Below are 26667 nucleotides of genomic sequence, written 5' to 3' on the forward strand. Positions count from 1 at the left end.
TAAAATCTATGCTTGAGGGCTGCAAAATTTGAGCATCAAATGTATGTATTGTAGTAAAATATGATTTTTTGTTGTTATTGTTGCATTCACAGCTTATATATTTACCATTAGCACGTCCTGTATTCCCTTGCTAAAATTCTTAGTGGGGAGCTTATTGAACAACATGTGAATTCAGAAAAAGGAAAAAATGTGGTAGATGTAAAGTCTTATGATGCTGGCTGTGCTGTTTCAGTTTTTCTCAACTAGCCTCTGGAGACTATAGATCTTGGAACAATCCTCTCAGCTCTATTTGGCTCTCTCTCCATCTCTCCTTAAAACACAAACCATGGAGGAGAGTGATGGGATCACTGAAGACCTCTGTCTCCCTCACTCCCACATGGTTAAGTTGAAAGGACAGCCTTCTCAGCTTGGCTGTCAAGGGCAAAGCATTTTGTATTATGGATTCAAAACCCTGGCATTTTTGAGATGTGAATAAATGCCTTGCAGCAGGAAAATGTTAAGCTTGATTATTTGTGGTTTTTCCTTGTTGACAGTTTTTCCAAAATCACACTGCTGTTTTGTTCATGGCCATGTTCTGAGCCTATTAGTTAGTAATAGGCTAATAGTAATTAGTTAGCACTGCTCATAGTGCAGCAGTGCTGAGATGCTCCAACCTTGTACATGGCTCTATACAAGCCTGTAAGAAAGAGCTGAAGGTCTTTTTTCCTCCTCTGAAATCATTTGACAGAATAGGCCCAGAAGTTGGAAGGGCACAAGGCAGAGTAGGCAATAGATATGATTATGGCCTGTTCAAATCTGAGCCCATTTTTTGGGTAACCAAGGCAGTGGAGGTATGGTGACATGCTCTGACACATGTCCAAACGAAAGCCACCCCTTCAGCCAGGTGCCCATGCTGCTGACAGGAGCCAAGGCACATGTCACTGTGGCTAGGTGGAGACAGCATGGGTTTAACATATATCATGGTTCTATCTTCATTTTGGTCCTGGAGAAATGCAGAATCAGACTGCAAAATAAATTGGATGGGTTATGCATGCCAGCTGTCTAATACTCGCCAATATTTTGTCATCTTTGGTGCAGAGACAATTTAAGGGGGAAACCGAGGCAGGATGAGGAGAGTGATGGCATGAATTTAATCACAGCTGTTTTCTCTCCACTGCCAGGTGTGTTTGGCAGGTTAAATCTAGGGTGCTGAGCTGGCAGTGGTGCTGCAGTTGTGTAATTTGCTCTGCACAGAGCAGTAGGGCTATGAGGGAAGGTGGATTCAGAGGGGCTGGGGTAGGAAGTTTAAACAGCAGGATGCAGTAATCTTGATCCGCAGTGAATCTAGGCTCCAGAAAACAGAACACCTTTATTAACACTGGAAAAAGAAATTATTAGGTATATTAGAGGTATTAATTGGATCAGACCTTGTGTTGCTATGCCCTGGCAACAAGTCCCTTCTTTGCAGGCAAAGGATGAGTACCTGAACTCATTGTAACTCATTGTAACTCAAAAATTGTAATTTTTGCAATTACTTGACTTAGAGTGAGTTTTACTTATTCATTGCTTTGGTGTTAAAAGGCGTTCCTAGCATTTAAAGGAAACTGAAAATTTATTGCAAATTACAAAATCCTTAAAAAATCCTTCTTTTTTCTTTTGGTTTTGCACAGACTAATAGAAAGGCAATGGTCAGTGATTCTTCCTTAACTAAAATGATCAGACTACAGAAGCCTTCTTTTTTTCCTAACTTGATAAACTTAATGTTTTCTTGAATATATTTTTGAATAAGGACTTTATTAAATTTGAGAAGATTAGGGGTTGGTTGGGTTGCAAAAGGTGCTTTGCAAGGCATAATGTGGGACTAGCTCTTCTTATTTCAGGTCAAACATTAGCATAAAATAAGGTTTTGTTTGTTTGCCCATTTTTGTGAAAATGGCAATGAATGTGGAGTCTATAGGAGAAAAATTATGTGGCTTGTGTTACCATACCTCCAGCAAATGCTTTCTTAGAATCTATTACCCTTAAAAGTATGTTTTGGATTCATGCTAATCACATCATGTTAACCCCTCATCACTTAGCTCTGCTGCATCATTTTGTGATCCATACTGTAACTGTCATAATAAAAATTGAGATTTTTTGAAGTACACCTCTCAAAAACAATTACTAGTAGACTATACCCTCTCTCACTTGTATATTGACCAGATCTTATAACTTCTACTTGATGATAAAGCTAATTTTTCCGGGAGCCTCCAAGTTCCTGTGGATCACACAAGCTGTATGTAAGTGTGTACTAGTCCCAGGTGGCCATCTGTCTCTTCTTTCCTCCAGCCCATTCAGCCAGGTTTCCTGATCAAGGGTGCATGAAGTGTCAGCAGGTCCAGCTGGAGACCTGCATAACAGGATCAGGCTCATGTGATTATATTTTGCTTCTGATGACAATATCAGCAGGATATTGCAGGATTCTGGTTTTGGAAGTCAGTAGAAGTGACTGAGTAGGGACTGTGGCTGCTTTGTTGAAGACATGCATCAGTTCTCAACTAAGTGCAGAAGCAGACTATGCTGTCCTTATTTCTCATTGACTAAAATGTCCTAAAATTGTAGAGTATGCTGAGTTGGAAGGAACCCTCAAGGATCATTGAGTCCTGGCCCTACACAGACCATCCCAAGAGTCACACCTGTGCCTGAGAGCATTGTCCAAACATTTCTTGAGCTCTGTCTGGCTTGGTGCTGTGACCATTTCCCTGGGGAACCTGTTCCAGTACCCAAACACCCTCTGGGAGAAGAACCTTTTCCTGATATCCAACCTAAACTTCCCAACACAGCTTCAGCCATTCCCTTGGCTTCTGTCACCAGTCACACAGATAAGAGATCAGGGGCTGGCCCTCCTTTTCCCCTCCCAAGGAACCTGTAATTGCAGTGAGGTCTCCTCTTCTCCAGGCTAAGCAGACCAAGCGACCTCACCTGCTCCTCCTGCGGTTTCCCCTCAAGGCCCTTCTCCATCTTTGTTGCCCTTCTTTGGGCTCTTTCTAATAGTTAAAATATCTTTTTTACATTGTGGCACCCAGGAGTGCCCCCAGCGCTGGAGGTGAGGCTGCCCCAGTGCAGAGCAGAGCAGGACAGTCCCCTCCCTTGCCTGGCTGCTGATGCTGTCCCTGATGCCCCCAGGACACGCTTGGCCCTCCTGGCTGCCAGGGCACTGCTGGCTCATGTTCAGCTTGCCATGGACCAGAGCCCCAGGGCCCTTTCCATGGCACTGCTGTCCAGCCTCTCCTTCCCCAGGCTGTCTGTACATCCAGGGCTGCCCCATCCCAGGTGCAGGATCTGGCGCTTTTCCCCATTGAACTTCATTTGGTTGGTAATGGCTAATTCCTCTAATTGTTGAGATCTCTCTGCAGGGCTTCTTTGCCCTCCATTTATGTGTCATTGTCAAACTTAGAATTCCTTTGGGTCCTGTGTCCAATGTATGACATATTGGTATATATTTAATTTGATTTTTAAAATAGTTTATTTTCAAAGGGAAAAAATTGAATAAGCTCAAGAATGAGAAGGCCAGAACAATTTCTTTTATCTCCTACTGAATTAATTGTTGGAGGGGCAAACCTTTCTAAGTCAAGGTCTGGTTTTCAACCCATATGCTGCCTAGGAGCAAACTCTCTCCACATAAAAAATTAATTCTGCCTTAACTGCTTTACCTCTGAAGAGTTCTTGTTCTTTAGCAGCTGCAGCATTACAAATGAATCTTGGAGCAAACACCTAAGCCCTGGGGAGTGATGGAATTTCAGGTACATTTTATTCTCAGTGATTTCAGTGCAGTAATTTCAGGCAGCTTCCAGCTCAGCATGACATGTTGTGGAATTGTTTGTCTGAGGTAGTGAGCCTAGATTTGAAAAGGTGTGGGCTTCCAAACCAAAGGTTGATACTATGTTTTTGAAAATTTGCTTCTTCTCAGCATGGCTCTTTCTTTAGGACAAATAATGATGTGAAATGATTCTTACCTTTGATTTGGAGCCTAATGGGGGAAACAAGAAGTCATTCAGGGTCAAGCAGCAGCATGATGGTATGGGCCGCAGTGCAACACTCCTATGTGACCTGCTAGGGGTGGGCAAGCCCGGCTGCACAGAGTGAAAATGGGACTGGCTCCTGGGCTTCCTGCCAGCCAGTGCAGCCTGGCTGCTCTCTGGGAGCAAACAATAAAAACTGACTAATTTTGTTCCATTTACAAGATGGTGCCCTTTCCTGCCAAAGTCCAAGTTCTCAGGAAAAAATATTTATTTATTGCTTAGGCAATTTTGTAAAAGCAAGTGAGTTCTACAAACAGAATAAAACCTGTCAGCGAGTGAGTGTTATTTATCTAGTTCTGTTTTCACGGTGTTGAACCCCATTTTTCCCGTTTTGTTTTTTTTTTTCCTAGCACTACTCCATCTCACCTTGCCCGTTTTACATATTAAGTGAATTAATTAGTAGGGAAAGATTTGAGCCAGCTGGATTTTACTGTAACTGGATTACCTCACAGGAACATGCAATCCATCAAACAGGCTAAAGTAAACACTTAGCTGGGTCACAGTCTTCCTACAGCCCAGCCCATCTAAAATCCTGTATGAGATCACTGAACTTTCAAAGCAGATTACGTGGCTATCGTTGTACTGCGGGAGATGTTCTGTAACAAAGCATTTGCACCCAGCAATCAGCCAGCTGTGCTGCTGGGAACAGGAGGTGGTAGGCACTTGTGCTCTTTAGTAATTTACAGCATTCCCTATCTAAAGGCAAGGCACATCTTGGTTAGAAATGGGATGCTCCTACTCTGGCTTTATGGGCAGCTGTTTTATTTGTTTGAAATACTTTCAGGGATGAAGTTATTTTCTATTCTTCCATCAATGCAAGCTGAACATCAAAGGTGTGAATGGTGAAACATCCACAGATCTAACCAGACTGGCAAGTGGAAATCTGTCAGCATTGTCCTAGCAACTGGTATTATCATCATGGGTGCCAGTCCTGTCAAACCTGCCTGTTCAAGCCTCTCTGCTTGCCCCTGTGAGCCCTCTGACAGGAACCCTCCGTAAAGCACCGTCCCATTTTAGCTGGTTGCTGGCCTGGGATTCCCACTCCAGTGGGGAAAATCTTGTTCTGGCCCTCCAGCTACACCAACCACTGTGAGTGAATTCATCTGAATCATTAGTCTAACTTACTAAAGTGCCCTTAAATAATTCCTACCAGCTGCACACTGCTCCGCATCACCCCTCAGTGCCTATGGAACTGCTGTCTGCTGTGGCATAGAGAGGGTCTGAAAACCCCTGCACCACGTGGGGCTCTTGCAGCTGCAGTGGGGATTTGCTCCTTTATTTCTGGTTGGAGACTGGATGTGCTGAGCCAAACTGGGAGCATTCAATGGCAGTTCTTATCTTCCTGCCTCCAGGGCTGTCAAGGCAGCAGCTTCTTTGTGTGGCAGAAATACAAATGTTTCTATTTCAGCCATCCAGAATACTAAAATTATTCCATTAATTAATACTTTCTCCCCCACCTTCCCTCCCTCCCCCCCCCCCTCCTCAAATGCAGAGAACTACATTTTGGGGTAATCTGGAGCCATGAGAAGAGAGGTAGAAGATCTGCTTATAGCTTGCTGGAGAGATTTAATGGAATAACATCACTCTGAAATGTACAATTGCAACAAAATGGTTTATAAAGAGACCATAGGAAACAGGAACTGTTTAAAAATGGAAAAAATATAACTTTTTTGTGTTTTGGAACAGCTTTCAATAAAGTATATTATATTGAAACCAAACAGCCTGGAAAATGCTTTGGAATTTTATTCAGAAGAAAACGGAATTTTTTGGCTGTTATCCAGCTTAAAATAAGTCATACTACAAAATATGAAAAGCTTTTCTGAACTAGAATTTCATACTTTGTATGGCTGTTGTATTATCCATGCCTTACTTAAGTTGCAGAAATGGGATGTGAAGACCGATGCAAGGTCAGTTTTTGTAAACAGGTACAAGGACAGTTTATTCTTCCATACATTCAAATTTCCTAGTCCTCTTATTTTGTTATTTTTTCCAGCTGCTGAGAGGTTTTCTGCTGATTTCCTGTTGGAAGGGAAATTCCACTTACATGTGGAAAGAAGGGAAATCAGAATGGGAAACCAATGCCAGATGAAAGCATAGGTATCTTGTCAGTACTACACATGTGGCAGGGAGCAGTAAAATTCTTCATAAGCAGCTGCTCAATTGGAGACACAGTGTAAAGCTCTATTCTTCCAAAATAATGAGGGTTTCCATGTGGGGCGTCACCAGAGTATGACTTGTCTTTCTTCGGCGAGAAATCCTTTGGCCTTGTGATTCAATCTCAGTAACATTTTGACAGGCAAAGAAGTGTCGTAAAGCCTTACCCTACTGCCTCCCCTTCAGAAATAGTCCTTGTGAAGGGTGCCATGTGTGATGCCCAGCTGGTAACTCAGCCCCACCCAGCCCTTCACTCACTCTCCTCACAAGTAGGATGGGTGGGAGGACAGGAAGAGTAAAACTGAATTAACTCATGGGTTAAGATACAGACAGTTTAACAGGGAGAGCAAAAGCTGCACAATTAATTCACTGCTTCCCATGGGCAGGAATGTGTCCATTCACCCCCAGGACAGCAAGGCTCCAACATACACGGCGGTGACTTGGGAAACAAACACCACCACTCTGAACTTCTCACTCCTTTCCTCCTTCTTCCTCCAGCTTTATATGCTGAGCATGCCACCATACGGAATGGGACATCCCTGTAGTAATTTGTGGACATCTGCCCTGGCTGTGTCCCCTCTCAGCTTCTTATGCCCCTCCCTCCCTGAGCATCCTCACTGGTGGGACACAGAAAAGGCCTCAATACTATGTAAGCACTGCTCAGCAACAACTACAACACCTCTGTGTTACCATCACTCTTTTCAGCAAAATCCAAAGTACAGCCCTATACAAGCTACTGTGAAAAGAACAAACTCCATCCCGGTAACCAAAAGTAATCTGAAATTAGGATTTCACTGACTCTGTTATCAGATTGTACTTATGAGGTGTGATTCAAAGCACACTCATTCTTACATCTGTGTTATCTCACCTGGCAGCCTATTGCTATGGACATTGGTTATTGCAATTAACACATAATTCTAAGTGAAGATATGCAATATCCTAATTCCTTACATTAATTGAGACAAACTCCTTGGAGATGCCCCAATTCCTCCTGTTTTTCATTTAGTGCCCAAGCATTGTCTCACTCTTTTCTACCCAGGTTTCCAACTTTGGTTTCAGGCAGCTGTGCACCACCCCACTGCTGCTATGGAGATGCTGCAGTGGCAGTGGTGTAGCACACACAAGAACTCTCCCCTGCCTCGCCACCCCTCCTCACACAGCATCCCTCTCCACAGTGGAGGATGCCTGAGTGTGTAGATTCCACGGGGGCCTCTGCTATAGCAGCCTTCCTATGTGCTTTTGGCAGCTGCTGTACCTTGGAGTAGCAACAAATAGCAATCAAATCTCCAGAGATATTCAGATATGTAGCAGTGGATTATCCAAGATGAACAGTGCTGCCTAGGAAAAGGTACCACTGCACTGCACATCTGTACCTTAGAGTAGCCACAAATAGCAATCAAATCTCCAGAGATATTCAGATATGTAGCAGTGGATTATCCAAGATGAACAGTGCTGCCTTGGAAAAGGTACCACTGCACTGCACATCTGGGTTTATATAATGGGGTATTGTTTCTGGAGTTACACACTAAATGTGCTTGCAGACCTTTTGTATGATAAGGGTGGCTCCAGGGAAACAAATCTGTGTTCCACATTTTTTAAAATCTTCCTCTGTAGACTCTCAATTGATAGAGCTCAAATACTTTTAATCTGCTCTGAAATGGAAAGCCCAGATTCCTCATCAGGGCGATTTTCCGTTTGTGCTCTTTGCTGGTCCTGTTTCTCTTAGATATTTTCTCCAATACCAATTCAATACATATTTAAATTACATGGAAACTCTTCCCTCCCTGGACACCTCAAACATTCAACAAATAGTACACATAATCAACAACATTTCATCCAATTGCCAAAAGCTGACTATTATTCTGCATGATCAAATCACTAAATCCCCTGTGTCTATCTCCTATCTGGGGCATGGATTTAAAATGCAGCTGTATTCTGACTTCTATTCATTTGTTTGGAGCATTGCACAAGCCATGCTAACAATTACATAAATCAGCCTTTTTTAAATGTTAACTGATAGTCTTTTTTGATTCCTGGCCAAGCTTCTTTTTGAATAATCTCTATTTAGTTCTGATTAATTACTGTTCTGGGTGCTATTATAAAAACCTGACCAATAAAGTCCTTTAAAAGAGTCATTTTACAATGTTCTTCCTCAAAATTCAGCTCATTGCATTAGTTTCCAAAACCACACAGAAACATCCTTTAAATGAGTATGAATTAGAGGGAACATCAGGGCTTTGTTTGATCTTTGACTAATTTGGTGTACTGTGGGAGCAGTGTCATTACCCAGTGACCCCTCCCCACCACTGGGATAGCCTCAGTGCACACTGGTGCCCTTGCCAAGCCAATTCCATGTCTGTGATCACGCTCTCACACCAGGCTCTTTCTCCTGTTCCACCTTGTGGAACATGGGAACAGGATGGATTGATGGCTCATCATTTTTACTATGGTTATTTATTGCTGCCTTGCTGTGTGGGCAAAACAGATGCAAAACAGAGAGATTTAGAATACAAACACCAGCTAAGCCATGCAAAGCTGCTTGCGGATCCCTGAGTCAGCAGCATCCTGCTCTGTGTCTGGATGGAGGGGGAGAGAGCAGCCCTGCAGCCTACTGACACATTGCTCCACAGCTCTGCAAGCTGGATGCATGTGTCCACACCTGCCCTTCCTCCTTAGAGTGGTCCTGCTGCAACTTCACCTGCTGAGCTGGCAGCAGGGATGGAGCGGCAGACTGCGGCTAGGTCTCCATTTATCCTGTCTGATGCACTGCCAGTTAAGTGATCTCAATCAAATACTGTTGAAAAAGAGCTTTCACAGTCTGTGGGGAAATGGATCCCATCTGTCTCTGAGCAGTGACATGCCTCATCTTTGCTTATGTGATGGATTCTTTCTCATACCAGATGTTATGTTAGCTAGGCTTGCCAGCCACAAACACTTCAGTAGTTTCACAGGGACTGTGATAGCTCTTTGCTCAGCTGATCTGGTTTGTCTACCATAGGCAGGATTTCATTAGTGCTGAAGACATTAAAGAACAGCCAAGGAATTACTGCCTTTATTCTTGCTCTGTAGGAACAATCTGACACACATTGGGTCTGCTGAGCTGTTTTAATGAGATTGCACTTGCATGTGAGATCTGATCCTGGGGTACTCTTGACCCATCAGCTTTAAACTGGTTGCCAACAACCAGTTACTCATAAAGATTAAAAGCTCAAATTTATTCCAAACTGGAAATAAATGAACTCCCTCCAATTTACTGGGCTTCCTCACTTCTTCCATCACTCATCTCTGGCAGAAGTGTTAGTGTCAAGACTCTATTGACTTCTCCATGTCTCTGGCTGCAGATGTTCTCAGTGCATTAGAGCTGTTTTGAGACAGTTGTGGTGAAAATAATTAGAACAGCATAGAATAATTTACTTTGGGAATCATCTTTAAGATCACTGGGTCCAATCATTAATGTAGAACTGCCAAGTACATCAGTAAACCATGTCCCTGGACTTACAGCTCTGTTCTTCCAATATACATTTGTGAGGGTATTGATTTCCAGTACATTCTCTGTTCTACATCAACATTTTCAAGGAATTTAATGTTTCTGAATCACTGGAGTATTCTATTCTTTTAAAGGAATTCTGCATATGCCCCATTTATGCAAGGGTGTGTTGTTCTTGGCATTCAGGTAGGGTAGACTTAGTTAAGTCCTATCTGTACCTCATTTATGTTGATGTCACTTGGAGTAAGCTTATTGATTGACCAAGTTTGGCATTTAGCATTTCATAGTTTTCTATTGTGCAAGGCATTGGGGATAACATAGAGATGTAGAAAAAATTGTGTTTTGCTTTTAATTCTTTGGGACATAACCGGGGATCCAAATCCATTCCTTTGTATCAGGCTTTTATGGCTTGTTGGAGTGTGTTTCAGAGATAGAAAACTGTGGCTTGTCTTATATGGCAGGTCCATTTCCCTTACTGATTGCTAAAACGAAGTAAATGGAGAAAGAAATTATTTTTTCTTGCTATTTATACTTTTATGCTAAAGAGACAAGAAACTGTGGTAGCACTGTTTGTTCAGGCCATGCAGTCTCATTCTGCTTCTCTTTAAAGAGCTCAGACCAATTGTGTGAATGATTTGGAGGCACTCCTGGCAGCTGGGCTGAGTGAGCAGATGTGTGAAAGGCACCCCCCCAGCCACTTCTCCAGGAGCTGTGCCACCCCCAAACTTGGCTGTCCCATCCTGTGTCCCACTCCAGCTGCTGCTCCGCATGGGGAGGAGAATGCTGGTGCCATCAGAGAAAGTTGCCTGTCTGGCACCGTTTTGACAGCAATTCCCGTAAACTGGGCAGACTCCACTCTGACCTGCAGATTTGCCTGACTCCAGCCAGCCTGCTTTGGAACCAGATTGTCACTGATCTACTTCTTTCCTGTCCGTGGCCCAGCTTGGCCGCTTTCTTCACTGCTGCACGCCCTGGCACCCCACAGCTCCCTTTCCATCTGCATGGTAACACACCTTACCCCACAACAACACATTCCTAACACTTATCACCTCGTTCCCTTTGTGGAAAGATCACTGCAACCCGATGTGCTCCCTCTGATATTTGGCAGCTTTGCCTGGGGAGAGGAGCGGAGAGAGAAGAGTTGAGACAGCATCTCTGACTGCAAGGGCAGAAATTTTTGCTTTTTGCATACAGTTTTCATTTCCCCCAGCTAATGCTGGAACCAGCCAAAAGAATTCCTTCTTATACCAACTTGAGTACATCAAGAAGTCATTTAATGCAGTGTCCAAGTTTGGCCAGAGCTGTTTTGATTTAGTAATGTCTCTTACAAATACATGCCAAAGTATCTAGTTTTCTAGTAATAACTTTAGCCCTGGCAGTATGACTTTCAGAACAAACACCAGGTTTTAAAACCTATCATGGATGTGTTTGCAATTAGTTCACTTTTTATCTCTCAGATTTAAGAGGAGGATTTACTTAACGATGGACAGGCAATAATTTGATCTATATATTAAAATAGGGCTTTGCTAATGAGGGAGAAAACAAGCAATTGTCTAATGTAAGATATATAGAAATTTATCTGTCTTTATAGAAAATTATTCCCTCTGGCACTTTTTAAAACTCACAATACAGCTGAGCACTATGATCTTTCTGAACATCTAATTTGAAGTGATTCTTTAACACATTATTAGGGATTTAAAGTGTGAAAAATTCAAGAACCATTGAGATTGGGGTTTTGGCTAGGGGACTTTATTCTGAAAAATTCAGGTTCCTGAGAATTTAACTTTTTGGTTTTGAAGATATTGCCAGCTACCTCAACAAGAGAAGGTTCCTGCTTCTTTATTTTCATCTCTTCTTATTTCAGTGATTATATGGTAAGGAAAAAGTTTCAGGAAAACATTCTTTGTGGGAAGTAACTTCTGGCAAGAATAAAATGTGATTTCTTAACCGGCATTTTGAAGCAATGAAGTTATCCAGCAGCCTATTAATATCTAACCTACTATTGCTGTGTCCTTGACTGTGGTTTTGAATAATGTCTGTCTCTGAATCTCTTTTTGTCCTTTTTGTTTCCTTGCTTTTCTCCTCCACCTCTGTGCAGTCCCTTTCCAAATCATGCAATAAATTTTCAGTCTAGGAGACAAAGTCAAATCTATGTTTCATAAACAACACAACTCTTCCATATTTTCCCTTTATTAGGGGAAAAGTTGGAGCTCTCTTAGTAGCCAACACACAAAATATAAATTCCTGCTGAAAAAACTGTATATTAAGGAACCCGGTTTAGCTATTGCTGGTGTCTGTGAATGTAATTTTCCCTCATACATTCTTGTCTGCTATTGCTGCATGAACATTGCAAAGATTTGGGAGGGTGTCTCTTGACTACACTGTTTATTTCATTATTAGAATTTAATTATTAAAAATTAAGAATTTGCTGAGTAATCTCCTTAAAGCGGTGTCTATTTTAACAGAAGAGCCTCAGTTTGGACAGCAGCCAGTCTATTAATGCAGGAAACTTGTATAGAATATTTGCTAATCCCTGCCAGATTCGAGTACCACTAAAATGTTTCCAGTACTTTGATTGCAATACTAGTGAAGATCTCACATTTTTCTTTTTATTTAGTCACAAAAAAGTACACATTTTAGTTTTCAGCAAAGTTTACAGTAAAAGCATCACATACTTAGACTCTGCCTTAGTCTGCTATATCTGGTGTATTCGTTCTATTTACAGCAACTACAGATATTTCCAAGAAACATTTATATTGATAGGAAAAATATTGCAAGTATGCATTGGTGGAAGTATCAAATATAATACATTTCACTTAGTAAAACATCAATTAAATGTATCTGGCAGTTTTCATACACTGGCAAGGAGGTAGAGAGCACTGGGGTTCAGCCTGCACCGTGACCTCCCACTCTTGCTCCAGACACCAACCTCCACTTATATTAAGGAGTTTTTATTACAGTTTTAACAATTATGTGAGTAACAGGGTCTGGGCAGTGCAAGGCACATGGGATCATCCATTACAGCTGCAAACTGTCATTCAGTTATAATGCTCACTCACAGCTACTCTGCAGCTACTCTGACTGGAGTCAGCTCATATAAATCTCAAGGTTTCCCTTTCCAGGGACAGATTTGCCCTCTTCTCGTGGTGATTCACATGACAGCAAAATCAGGTTCCTTGAGCAGAGCCTGAGATTTCTGCATGGTTGAAGAAGCATCCCAATATTTGGGACTGCCTTCAGATCAAGAAGGCATACACCATACTTGTATTTGGCCCTGGAAAGCTACCATGTTTAAGGAGACCCTGCTTGTGCATATGTGTAACGGGTCACTGTTGAACCCTCATCTCCTTGACACCCACTGAGACACCCAGCTAGTACAAACCTTTATGAATTTAAAGACAGGCCAGCTCAGCAATGCAATGAAATTGAATGGTAAGGCATAATCTGTTTTCAACATAACATTCTTCATACTCCCATACATCTCAACTGTACCTTTATGGAATGGCATATCAACATTTCAATCCAGCACTCTATCCCACAAAAGACTTGGATAATACTATCAGGTATGTGGTGTGATTCTTGGAGTTATCCTGTGCAGCGCCAGGTGTTTGACTTCAATGATCAGTATGGGGACCTTCCAGCTCAGGCTATTCTTTGATTCTGTGATTTACTTTGTATTATCATGTGGGGGCAGCTCCCTGTCTTTTGCTTCAGAACAGATTCTGTGCAGATTCTGTTCTGTTCTAGCTGAGATTCAAATACTTTCACACCTAATAGATACAAAAAAAAATTCTTACTGATCGATACCTTTTGGATAATAATCTTTCAAAAAATAAACCAGGTGTAAAACCACCTTAGAAGGAAGGAAGAGGTAAAAACTTCTATCAAAGTAATGCTACTTTGGAGACAAATGTGTGCTTTTGGGCATGCAACTGAACCCATTATATCCTAAAGAAGCAGTTGAGAAAGATTTTTCATGTCATGTCTTTCTTCCAAATCTTAGTTGCTACATTTATGAACGCTGACTCTCTTATCATTTTAGACCACCATGACAATAACAGCACTAGGGGTTCAAAATTTAGGGTATGTGATGAGTCTTTCAAATCTAGTAAAAATACATGGAAGCCATTTATCTCAGTTGCCTGGAATTAGATTTGCAAAAAGGACAGAAGACATTTTTATCACATTTTTGTGTCTCTTGGTTAAAATACAAATTTAAATTCAGTGATTGCTTACCTGTCCAGATAGACAAATTGTCACCATTGAGCAAGAAATGACACAAATTCACCAGAAGGCTGGTTTGCACAACAGCAGCTTCAATATGAAAATTCTCTTCTTTTCTAGATAGGTTTGACACATTATACTTGATTGGCTAATTAACAAAAACATCTTTCTCACAAGCAGTCTTTGAGAAGAACAGAAAAACAGAGCAGGAAAACACCACCTGCAGGTTGTTTATACTAACAAGCTATCATTGTTTCTCTACAACTACCTAAAAAGTCTCTCAAGTCCACTGTAAGAAAATTAATCCCATTTTCTCACTCTCTGACCAGGCTGTCACATCCACAGAGAAATCACTAATAGGCCCTAAATAAAGGTAAATTTGAAGGGTTGTTATTTCAGTAAGGAATAAAAAATACACTCACATTGACCTTAGCAGAAAAGATTTTATGGTGGTCAATAGAAATAAATCCAGTTGGAAGCCAGGCACTAGAGGTGTTCCCCAGGGGTTCAGTGCTGTGATCAGTCATGTTTATTACTGCTATTGATCATCTGGACAAGGGGATGGAGTGTACCCTCAATCAATTTGCAGATGACACCCAATTGGGTCAGATTGTTGATCTGCTGCAGATCCTCTGCAGGGGGATCTGGATTGGCTGGATCAATGGGCTGAGGCCAATGGTGTGAGGTTCAACAAGGCCCAGTGCCAGGTCCTGCCCTTGGGTCACAACAGCCCCAGGCAGTGCCACAGGCTGGGGCAGAGTGGCTGGAAAGGACCTGGGGGTGCTGGTGACAGCAGCTGAACATGAGCCAGGCTGTGCCCAGGTGGCCAAGAAGGCCAATGGCATCCTGGCCTGGATCAGCAATGCTGTGGCCAGCAGGGCCAGGGCAGGGATTGTCCCCCTGTGCTGGGCCCTGCTGAGGCCACACCTCCAGTGCTGTGTCTAGTTTGGAGCCCCTCAGTTTAGGAAGGCTATTGAGGTGCTGGAGTGAGGAAAGGAGACCAGAGAAGGGCAACAGAGCTGGGGAAGGGTCTAGAAAGTATGTCTTATAAGGAGCTGCAGAGGCAGTTTGGGTTCCTTCGTGTGGAGAAAAGGAGGCTCAGGGGAGATCTTATCACTCTCTACAACTCCCTGAAAGGAGGTTATAGCCAGGTAGGTTCAGTCTCCTCTGCCATGTCTCAAGTGAAAGGATGGAGTAAATGTCTTTAAATTGCATCAGGGGTGGTGTGGAAAAATGACTGGGGCTAAAATCAGAGAAAACATGGAAGTTGTATTCACATTCTAGCAGAAGTAATAACAGTAGAGAAATTATAGGGTGAAATGCAGATGATACTCCCTGAATGGGATTACCCACTTCCCAAGTGCAACCACATCCCAGTGAACATGATGCATGATGAGTCACTCAAGCTCTCCTTAAAGGCAAAACCGGTATAAAAGTAAGTTAAAATGGGGAGAAATAAAAGAAAACTCCATCATAATTTCTGGGATCAGTCAACGGGGTGAACATGTCTTCTTTCCCATGGGAATGCCTATTGGGTAAGAATTGCACTTCATGCTTGCTGATTTATTATCTAGACCTAACTTTTACTGGTGATTAGAGCTGGTCGGCTTATTGCTTTGAATATATTTTTGCAGCCAAATACTATCACCATCAATCTTTGAACTTTAACATGCCACAATTTTCTATTATATTAATAAAGAATGTATTCTGTAAACTGTGATCAGGAGTCCTTCACAGGCTCCAGCAGTTGCTGTCAGCAGGTAACACTGTGGAGACCTGGGAGATCTGGGAAGGGGTCTGTTGTTGTGTGTCCCTGAACAAGTTGAACCGCCCTCCAATCCAGATGGGGTCACCATCTCTGCAAGTGTTCAAGAGGTGCCTGGATGTGGCACCTCAAATTCAGAGACAAAACCTTTCTAAAGTCAATATAGATGCAGATTACATGCTTCAGGCTAGATGGTGTGTAGTCTAATCCTTTGCATCAAATGCCAAGCAAGTGGATTTTTTTTTGAGAAATACATCCAAACCTATTACACTCAGAGCAGCCTCTGAAGATACTGCTATTAATTCTGGTACTTTCTCAAAGCACTGTGCATCCAAGATATGGCAACATATAGGTTGGTGTAATTAACTTCTGAATCTAGGAAACTGCAAATCAGTATAAGATTTAAACAGTGTATACTTGAAGGGAAATAAATAGAAAATTTGTGCAGTGAATATGCTGGAGGACATTTCATCGTAAGAAGTCAGGAATCAGAATAGTTCACATCCTCTGGTGATAATTATTATGCACAAGAGTTTATTTTGCATGAGTAGCTATTTTCAAGGTACAGGGAATGAATGTGAATGTATGCACGCATGTGTAACTACATAGGCATTCATAACTTGAATTTATGATCCTGATATTTCAGACAACAGAAAAAGCAATATAAAATAAAGGCTGATTCCATTGCCTTGTTCTGTGCCTACTAACATCTGTGCATGCTTGTTTCCATGGACCTACAGCAACCCGAGTTCACCTGTTTGAGTGAAGCCCTCACTTCTGTACAGCAGCACAGTTCCTGCTTTATGGCAATTTGCTCAGTGTATGGGACTCTCACAGGCACAGCAACTCTCAGCAGACAGCAATAGTAGTATTATTAGGCTGGAGACTTGCCTCTAAAAATATAAATATACAGTTGTTTCCTGGTAAAACTACCATCAGATGGTATCTGTAATAAAAACCTCTCTTCCCACTTCCATCTCCTTTTGCCAAAACTGTAAAGATTTTTCTACTGTCCCCTGCCTGACATTTCAAGTTGTTCCTTGGTCCTCTGATGCTTATGGCTGCACAGTACTGCTTTTCATGGTTAACCTCAGTTCAATATATAAACACATCATTTCCAGAAATGGAGGTCCAAGTCTTTCAGACATGGTCAAAATTTCCTTTTGGAGACCCTAACATGACTTCAGCATGGTGCCTTTAATGGTAAGAGAGTAGTGTTTTTACCTTGAGATACTTTGTGGGTAACAGCTCTTGAGACAGAGCCAGGGAAGAGACAAAACACTCTGCTCTCTGAGATCTAGGCCAGGGGTCTCCCACGGCTGCTAAATCTCTGCCCTCCCATTCCCACAGGCAGGCACTGGCATGGTTATTATCAAGCCTGCTTTCCTCTCAGAATGATTGAAGTTAAATTTGTCCTTTTCTCCTGTGACTTTTACTCTGATATGGGCAAGGGTTGATGGTCAGCATTAGGGATGACCCAGACAGACCAGAGACACAGACCTGGGCCAGAAAGGGACAGGCAGGACTCAGCAAGAGGGAGGGGCTCACCCAAACTGAGCAACAGGCATGTTGCTTTCCTCTGCTTTCCACAGAGGCCCTTGACTGGAAACATCTTGTTTCTTCAGGAAACAGTGTCTGCAAAAGAATTTACAAATTGAAAATATGACCAGGTAAATCACTTTTAAAGGGTGCTAGCTCCAGTGTAGCCATGCAGTCAGTGTCAGTACTGGGCAACGAGCTCAGAGTGCTGGCCTACCTTGTCTTAGGCACCCCCGAGTTGACAATAAACATTTCTTTGCCTTCTGTGCGGGAAACAATACACCATGATGTTCAAAATCTTCTTTGTGAACTAAGAGAAAGCATGACACATACATAAAAAAAAGCCAAGAATTTATTGTTACTGCAACAAAAATCTTAATGGTCTTAATCAAGAATTATTAATTAATCTACAATTCAAGACTGTAGATGTTATTATTGCAGGAGAAGGGAGACCAGGAATGCAGTTAGAGCACTTCTGTACAGGAAAAGACTCAATCATAGCAATAATAAAATTGTCATGCACGTATTTAATATTTTCTACCCCTTTCTTTGGACATATGCTCACCCTTCCACTTTCCTCTGGACCTTCAGGAACTCTGGGCCAGCTGAGAGGATAACAGCATCAACCATAGCCCTTGGAGTCACTCACCATGAGGAATGTGATGGTCATGATATTGGATTCTTCCTCCTTCCTGATATGCACTTGGGATAAGAGGGGGGTTTTTTTAATGCTTTCCAAAGCAATTTTTTACCTTTCTTTTGCTTTCCTGGTTTATGGCTTCATTTTACAAATGCATTTATTACATATAATACTATTTATGTATGTTAGATATTATTTCCATGTTCCCTTTGTTAGCTGTCAAATTAGATTAATCCAGATCAGGATCCACATTTCTAAAATGGACAACTGGTGAGTCTCAAGTGCCAGACCTGTGGCCCATCTCTTACTGCTCCACCCCCCTAAGTCTGTGATGAATTCTGTATCTCCACTTCTCACATCCTCTGCTGTCATACCACACCTCTATTTCTTTGCCCCATATTGTGTGGCAGAGCCTTAAACATCTCATTTAACACAGTGCCACTGCTTGCTACTGCCAGCTGTGTAAAAGCACGATTGTACCACACAAGTACAGGACAAACACAGGTAGAGGGAACTAGCCATAGGCTCCTGGTTAACTGGAGGTTAAGCAAAGCAAAACAGAGCTGCAGGCAAGTCAATATTCAGACAGAGCAAACCTGAGGAGTCTCAGTCACAAGGCCTTGGAAAGCTCCTGCAGAGCTCATGGGTTCTTGCTGGAAGGCAGTACTACACTTCAGGGCTACAGGTTTACACAGCAGAGAGGTCTTGTCTCTGGAGATATTTAGGTTTCCATAATAATTCTCTAATAGGAACACATTCACAAAGAACTCAAAACATTTCACAGTCATCTTCCAACCACGATGTATGTGCAGGGACTGAGAAAGCTTGGGTTTTCTTTTAAAGCTGCTGGGTTGTAGGAGCAGCTGAGGTCACTTGGTCTGCTCAGCCTGGAGGAGAGGAGACTGAGGGGGGACCCCCATTGCAGCTACAACTTCCCTGGGAGGGGAAGAGGAGGGGCAGGCACTGATCTCTTCTCTGAGTGAGCAGTGGCAGAACCTGAGGCAATGGCCTGGAGTTGTGTCAGGGGAGGTTTAGGATGGATATTAGGAAAAGGTTCTATACCCCCAGATTGTGTTTGGGCACTGAAACAGCTCCTCAGGGAAGTGGTCACATCACAGCCTGACAGAGCTCACTTGGACAATGCTCTCAGGCACAGAGTGTGATTCTTGGGGATGGTGCTGTGCAGGGCTAGGAGCTGGACTTGATGATCTTTGTGGGTTCCTCTCACAAGGGAGGAAGATATTCTGTGATTCTGTGAAAACTCACATGGTGAATTTCAGTGCTATCTATGAGAGTTAAGCACAGCTCCAGAAATTACTGTGGGTTAAGATGATTCCTGCCACTGTGGTTCTCTCATGGTCTGTGATGTTTGTGTGACTGAAATACCTGGTGTCCTAAGTTTACTTCTTTAGATGTTTTTCCTATTTCTCAGTCACACTTCCTGCACATATTTTTGGCCATTGCTTTTTGATAACTATTTTATTGTGGCTAAATAGAAATATTTTCAAAAGTTCTTTCATGTTGTTTCATCCTTAGCAAGGACAAATTCAAAAGTTTCTATTTCCAGTAGTTTAGCATATGAAAGAAAATTCTATGACTTATTCAGAAATTATTGAGACTCTGTTTTTCCCAGATTGACTGATCAGTCTGACTGATCCAGCACATTTAGGACACTACATGTGAACAGGGTTTAAGAACTAGAGCTGGTCTTCCCATGAGACAGCAGTTCTGCACCTCAGGGTGACATGCTGTCCTGTACCTGAGGTCAGCCCAGCTCCCAGTGAGTAGCCAGCTCTGGGTATGGTTCATTTGCAGACTCCTGCAGGACTTCCCCCAAGCTGGACTCTGCCTCCCAGCCCAGCCTGTGGCACTGCCTGGCTCTGGGAACTGCTGGGACCAGCAGCCAGGCAAGGGGAGAGCAGCTCTGTGCCCTGGGACACCCATCAGGGACAGCCAAAATACCCACTCTGTGTGTCTGGTTGATTCTCTTCACCCCTTCTGTTCCTGTTTTAGTATGAGGGATAGGGCATGAAAAAGCATGTTGGAAGGGCATTGGCACGACTTGTCCTGGCACTACAAAAACACTAAATAAAGAGGAACAGCAGAGCTTTCCAAAATGCTATTCCTCTGCATCTTTGTGAAATGCAGAACCCAAGTTTTCAGACAGTCTTTTAAATATCTTAGTAATCTTTCAAAAATGTTTAAACAATTCCAACTCCAGCTGTACTTACAGTTGGCTCAAATTTTTCTTTCATACCAAACATATTTAACAGAGGCTGCATTATTTTACAGCACATTGGAATTTCAAATTAGCTTGATTTGCTCTCATATTATTTCATTGCTTTTGACATATCTTATACATAAGTAATTCAGACATACCGACCATTGTGCAGTGTTGTTGAAAAGTAACATAAAGAAAAGAAAAAAAGCCTTATAAAGTATTCCAAGGCTGCAGTTTTTAAATTGCAACACAATATATGAAAAGTCCTCTAAAAAACTCATATTGTAACAGATTTGTATGTATTTAAATATCAGATCATTAAAAAAAATCTATTATAGTCTCTTTATTCTGCCTCAGGAGACTTTAAAAGGTTTCTCACATGCTACTGTTGCCCTATAATCACATTTCCAAAAAAGAAATTCAAAACTGAAAATATAATTTATTACCCTAGAGTAAAATATAATGTGGTGATTCATCTCATCTAAAAGCAGCTGCTTTCTTTGTCACCTTTGTAAGTAGCATTCATTTCCCTGCCATGAGCACAATTTACAAATTCATCCTAAGGCTCAGATAGCATCATTAGCATACATTTAGCAGTAGCAGACAGTGAGCAGCAGGTACAAATGGTTGGCTGATGAGCTAATATGCTTTGGGCACTCTTTCAGCTTGTATGATAAGAGAGAAAATACACTACTTCAAAGCCTGCGAGCCACAAAACAATTAGCAGAAGAGAATGACAAAATTACCTAAATACTCAGCACTGAACAGGGGGTATAGATATACTGACATTATGTTTATTATTCTAGTTAACACATGAAATTATAACCTGAGTGAAGAGTTGCATCAGTGTGTTATAGACTCATTTAAATATCTACTTGTTTCTTTGTGTGTTTTGTGGTTTTTGTCTGTTTAGCTTCTTATTTTTCTTTTTTAAGGGAGGTGCCAGTAATGAGAAAGCAGGCATCTGCTGCCAACCATCAGTGTGGGCAATAAATATCCAACAAATCATAGCTGGGAGATACTGCTGTCAACAGGATTTTAATATTTTCATTTTATTGAAGGATACCAATTTCCTTATATGTTGATAAATAAATGTGCAAGAAGTAGTGAGTGTGTTTGTTATCATTTGTTTTCTTTCAACCTGAAAGTAGATACCTGCTACTGCTACTCAGTGACACCTGCATCAGCAAGCCCTGACACAGGCATAGCGTCCACTTCAAAATACCCTGATAATTAACCTTCTATTATGTTAAAAAGACATGTCGTGAAGAAGGTGAGAAAGAATATGTTGCAGTTTGTGGTTTACCGTAACTCAGCCTTGTTTCCTAGTAATTGTGACACTCGAAACCTTGTCACTGGTTTCAGAAGAGCTTACTGCCTGACCTAGCACCATGCAGGATCACCACAATTCACACATGAAATATTGGCTATTTTATCAGACAGGGCCATTCAGTGGGACCTGGATAGGCTGGAGAGCTGGGTGGAGAGAACCCTAGTGAAGTTCAACAAGGACAAGTGCAGGGTCCTGCACCTAGGAAGGAATAACCCCAAATATCAGCTCAGGCTGGGGCTGCCCTACTGAAGAGCAGCTCTGCTGAGGAGGACCTGGGAATCCTGGTGGGTAACAAGTTGACAATGATCCAGCTGGGTGTCCTGTTGGCCAGAAGGCCCAGCGGGATCCTGGGTGGTTCAGGATGTGTGTGGCCAGCAGGTCAAGGGAGGTGATCCTGCCCCTGGCCACATCTGGAGTGCCCAGTTCTGGGTTTCTCAGCACCAGACAGCCAAGGAGCTACTGGCAAAGGGTCACAAAGATGATCAGGGGTCTGGAGCATCTTCTTATGAGACTGAGGGAGCTGGGACTATTTGGAAAAGAGATGCACATAAATCCATCTAAGACTACAAATGCATATAAACATCTCAAAGGCAAGTGCCAAGAGGATAGTGCCGGACTTTTTTTTGTGGTGCCCAGAGAGAGGACAAGGAGGCCATGAACTAAAACACAAGAAGTTCCACCTCAACATGAAGAAAGCTTCTTCACACTGAGGGTGACACTGGATCAGGCTGCCCTGAGAAGTCATGGAGTCTCCTTCACTGGAGATGTTCAAAACCCACCTGGACATGTTCTTGTGTCACCTGTCTTGGTGACACTGCCTTGGCAGGGGATTGGACTGGATGATCTCCTGGAGTCCCTTCCAGCCCTAATAGATCTGTGATTCTGTGAAAGACAGTTTAAGGCAAAAAAAAATAGCCAGCATTTCCACATGAGTGTAAGTTCAAATGCACCTGGCACTCTGAATTCCTAAAGAGAGGCTCTCAGCTTAGCTGGGAAGTGTTGGGACTCAACCCTCTGGAACCATGAACTCTCCTACCAGAGAAAAGCCTGCAAATTCAACCAGAAGAAACTGAACACAGTTTAAGGTTTCAGTTTCTGGACACAGCACTTAGGGGGCAGATGCATAATCTAGATCTTGCTCTCCTTCAGGTAACCTCTAGCAATATCATCACAACTCAAAGAAACTCAGCTAGAGCAAGGTCCAGTACATCTGTGCTGATGAATTTTACATGCACCTTAAGCAATGAGGTATTTGACCATGGGAAGACCTGAGCAACCTTGAGGGAGGTGCAAAGTGCGATGGATGCACCTCCATCGCATCACTTTCAGAAACATAAACATGAAAATATAAATAGTTATAGAATTAGGCACTTTCAGGATTGAGTGGTGGCTGATGAAGGTATTTTAAATATATAATTTGAGAACTGGATGCCTCTTTGAATGTATCCCCAAACATTCTTGTTTTGCAGATCACGGCAGCAGCTTATATGGCTTCACTACACTCTGAGACACATCTCTGCTTTGGGCTCCTGAGTATTGTTCATCAGTATTATTCATCATCAGAAAAAGCCCACTTACATTATCTCCCCACTGACAGAGATTAGGTTCTGCTCACTGTCAGACTATGAAATTACAAACATTTGAGCAGGAATTTAAAAAGAGTCAGAAAGAGTTCAAATTAACCACTGAAACAGTATTTCAGTGACAGCTATTCACAAGGGAAAAGAAGTATGTGACAGGTAAAATCTTGACAAAAGTTTTAATGAATTTTTAATACAAGTTCTAAGAATGCAGCCAGCCCAACTGGAGTAATGTAATCAATGTAGAAAGGATACATGTAAAGAAAATTTATACAAAACCAGAGTTGCTTCAGACAGAACATGTCTGATGCACCAATAATAGGAAAAAAGTTGAGTCACCCCTACATGTCTACATAAACATGTAGACAATACTGCCAACTGCTACAGATCACAATTCAATTTTATCAACCTGTTTTTGCCAGTTTTCCTTTGTTATGCTTGTTCCTCCCTTGGGCAGCGGGGACAGTGACTGGTCTGTGGGAATACAGCTCAGCAGAGGGCTGTGAGCAGAAGGATGGCATCGTGTGCTGTGAAGGGCAGAAGGCACATTGTGCCTTGCACACATGGTGATGTACTGCAGCAACCCTGAGAACCACGTAGGCTTGAAAAGCCTTTTCTCACCCTGCCTTTTCTGGCTTTGGGATTCCTGTAGATAGGCAGCTGTAGCTCCTACTGGGAATCTGACCTGTACTAGAGCAGTCTTAGCCTCTAATCCCAGTTTAGAAAATATGCTGGAAGTGAGAAAAGTTGCTCAGATTTTGCATAAATTCTAGAATATACAGGAAATTATTTGGCATCTTTTCTGTGCAAAAATTTTCAGACTAGTTTGCATGTGTCAGCTACATATGGGAATTTAGGTATTAGAGCTGCATAACTCCCTATGCAAACACTGGGCACTCTTATTCAGTATTAAGCTTAATTTGATTTACTTTAGTTCAGTATGTGAGCAAATAAGGCTAAATGGGGATAGCATGAATCCTGAATGAGCACATGGACATAAGGTTTTGACATGGTTTAGCTAATGTACTTTAGATCTATTTTGAATGAAATTTCCTGACTATCCAAGCAGATAACTGCTTAAGGCCCATAAGGAATGCAGACCCTGTAAACCTAGTTTAAGGTGTCTGGCTTGTGGAGAGGATCTCTGCATCAGGTGACTTGACTCCTTGAACAATTTGCGTACACATTTCCCAGGGGGAGAAGAAAAAGATCGTACAGAAGTAGTCAGTGGATGGAATGAGCACTGGGGTAATGAACACACAGCCCCTTGAGAGCTTATGTCCTTCCTGTACAGCTTCAGATGAAAGCTTTTATAGCCTGGGGACTCACATGCCAGACTACACTTTGGAAGGTGGGCACCCACAGCGTGTCCTGCTAAAGAACAAGGTCATGCTGAGCCCTGACTGATGCCAGTGTGAATGTCACTAACTCCTGCACAATGTCCTGGATAGCACTGAAATAGTTTCACCCATGCATAAGGGAATCCCAACTCCTTCGGCCTCAGAGATCCAGGAACATATGTCTCAGGAACAAGCATCTGTGATAAGTGTGAGCTAAGGCTTGTCCTTTCCTTGCTGTCTCCAAGTGCAGAAGAATGCAAGGGAGGTTTTGAGATGACCTTGATGCCATTTGAACATTTACTGCCAGAGGTTCCTCCTGGCATGGCTGCTCCTGTATTTTAGACCAAGCAATAATGATTCTAAAGAGAAAATAGTCACAACTGCCTTCTGCAGGATACTTCACCCATTGGGCATTCACGATTCAGAATGATCCAAAGGGAAACCTGCAGCATCTTTCAGCTTCTCTCTTTGGTTGTCAACAAACAGCTCCACAGTCTGCACTTGGGCTATGAGGAAAGAGACAATTATTTCCCCCTTCCTTCTCATCTTCCTGCCCTAACAAGTTCCAGACAGGCTTTCCTTACCACACTGATACACTGAACAATGTTGCAAGGTGTAGAGTCTGCCCTTTATCCGGTTACTACTGTGAGCAGTTAAAACTCCTTCCTCTCCACTCCCAGGCACTGGGAGATTCATATTGCTCAATTTCTTCAACCACATACACTCCTTAACTGCGGCCCAAAGTGTGAGCAACCAGTTCTTGAAATGAGACACATTTCCTTGTCACTGCATGTGCTGTGGGGGTATGGACAGCAGAGCCCAGAAACTTACCTATTTGAGACACTGCAAGAATGAAGTGTTGTTGCTGACAACCACCTGGGGGAAAAGACCAGCAGAACAGGACAAGCTCACCACTGAGCCGCTCACCACTGCAGCATGATGGATTGGCCACATCCTTATGCAGGGTTTAACACGTATCATCATAACTTCATTTTTACATCTGACTTTCATGTCACTCAAAACAGAGCCTAAAGGCACCTTGCCATACCATTTACCCTAAAGCAGAGATACAGCTGCCTTTCAACTACAGCTTCTGAATGGATGTTGCTTATGGAACAGTCCGGGCTGTCTGAGAGCAGCTATCCATGCTTATTCACAAGTGACTCCCACAGAGAAAGCGGCAAGGAAAAGAAAAGAAACTGAATACCACTGCATATTTGAAATTAAAGACTCTCCCAGAGAAGGTAATTGAGCTTGAGAAGGTATGCTTTTCTTACCAACCAGCAATTCTTCATTAGCACACTGAGTCAGGTTTGCATTAATCTATTGGACAGACTGTTTCTACACAGCAACTACCCATGGGCACAAAGCAAACCTAGTACCACACTCTGACAGCAGGGACCTTACCTCTGATAAGCTTGCTTCACAGATCCTGAACAATGATGCAAGCAAACAAGGTTTTCCCAATGCTTACTAAAGCTCTGAAAAACTCTTTCTGTATTTCTTACAATTATATGAAATTAAATCTACCCTTGATAGATAAGCACTGGCACAGATTTGACACAGAAATTGAATCAGCAGCATGGTCCTAAATTCCTTTGATTTAAAAATTGGCATAGTCATCTTGCCTGCAATTTCTCTAAGAAAAGCAAAAAGAAAAATACTGAACGTGGCAGCACCCTGCCAGGATGGCACTGGGGGACTCTGACAATTATAATTTTGCAAGTGCGGTTTGCAACATCGTTCACGTGTTTGGAACTAGAAATTGTCTGTGAAACTGAACTGCTCTTCGCAGCTCTTTCCCCAGTCACATTAGGAAGCACTGGGGTGGAGGTGATGGGTGCGGCAGCCTACTGCAGGACAGGGAGCCAGCCAAGTGCCCCTCAAGGACAGCGGAGGAACTAAATGTCTCCTGCAACTGTTACCTGAGGGCTAGTGACTCGAAATTGAAGGGAGGATACTCTTTCAACACTATTTCACCACCTTCACTTCTAATTAAAGACTGACTCTAGGGTTTTTTTCTAAAGAAAAGATCTTTAAAAATAGCATGGGGTGTACCAACAGAAATATAGTCACCTTAACTCAATGCAAATACAACTTTGTACTGCCTCACTGAGCTCTAAAATTTTTAATGTGTTTATGTGATGTTCTTCCCCTGCATTATTTTATCCATAAAAAATAGTTGTTAATGCCAGCTAAAACACTCAAGAGAGAAAAGATGAAATTCAAAATTCTCGATTTTATCTTCTCACAGAAGGTTCTCATGCTCCTTGGAAATGTCTTTTAAAACCAAAAGCAGTATCATTCTTAATTTCAAATAATAATGTTATATTCCCCAAAATAG

General features: G+C 42.3%; 1 protein-coding gene across 1 annotated transcript in view; it reads right to left on the reverse strand.

Moving 5' to 3' along the window:
* Positions 1 to 10730: 10730 nt before the first annotated feature.
* Positions 10731 to 26667, reverse strand: part of SNX18 (sorting nexin 18) — a 47326-nt gene continuing 31389 nt past the window's right edge. The window contains exon 2 of the mRNA XM_054289795.1: positions 10731 to 10795. Within this exon, the coding sequence (XP_054145770.1) occupies positions 10752 to 10795 (44 nt within the window). The 3' untranslated portion in view covers positions 10731 to 10751. The remainder of the gene's footprint in view (positions 10796 to 26667) is intronic.

Source organism: Melozone crissalis, unplaced genomic scaffold (genome assembly GCF_028551555.1).
Source record: "Melozone crissalis strain CALT ecotype California unplaced genomic scaffold, PUWL_Pcris_2 ptg000005l_1, whole genome shotgun sequence".
Classification (NCBI taxonomy): domain Eukaryota; kingdom Metazoa; phylum Chordata; class Aves; order Passeriformes; family Passerellidae; genus Melozone; species Melozone crissalis.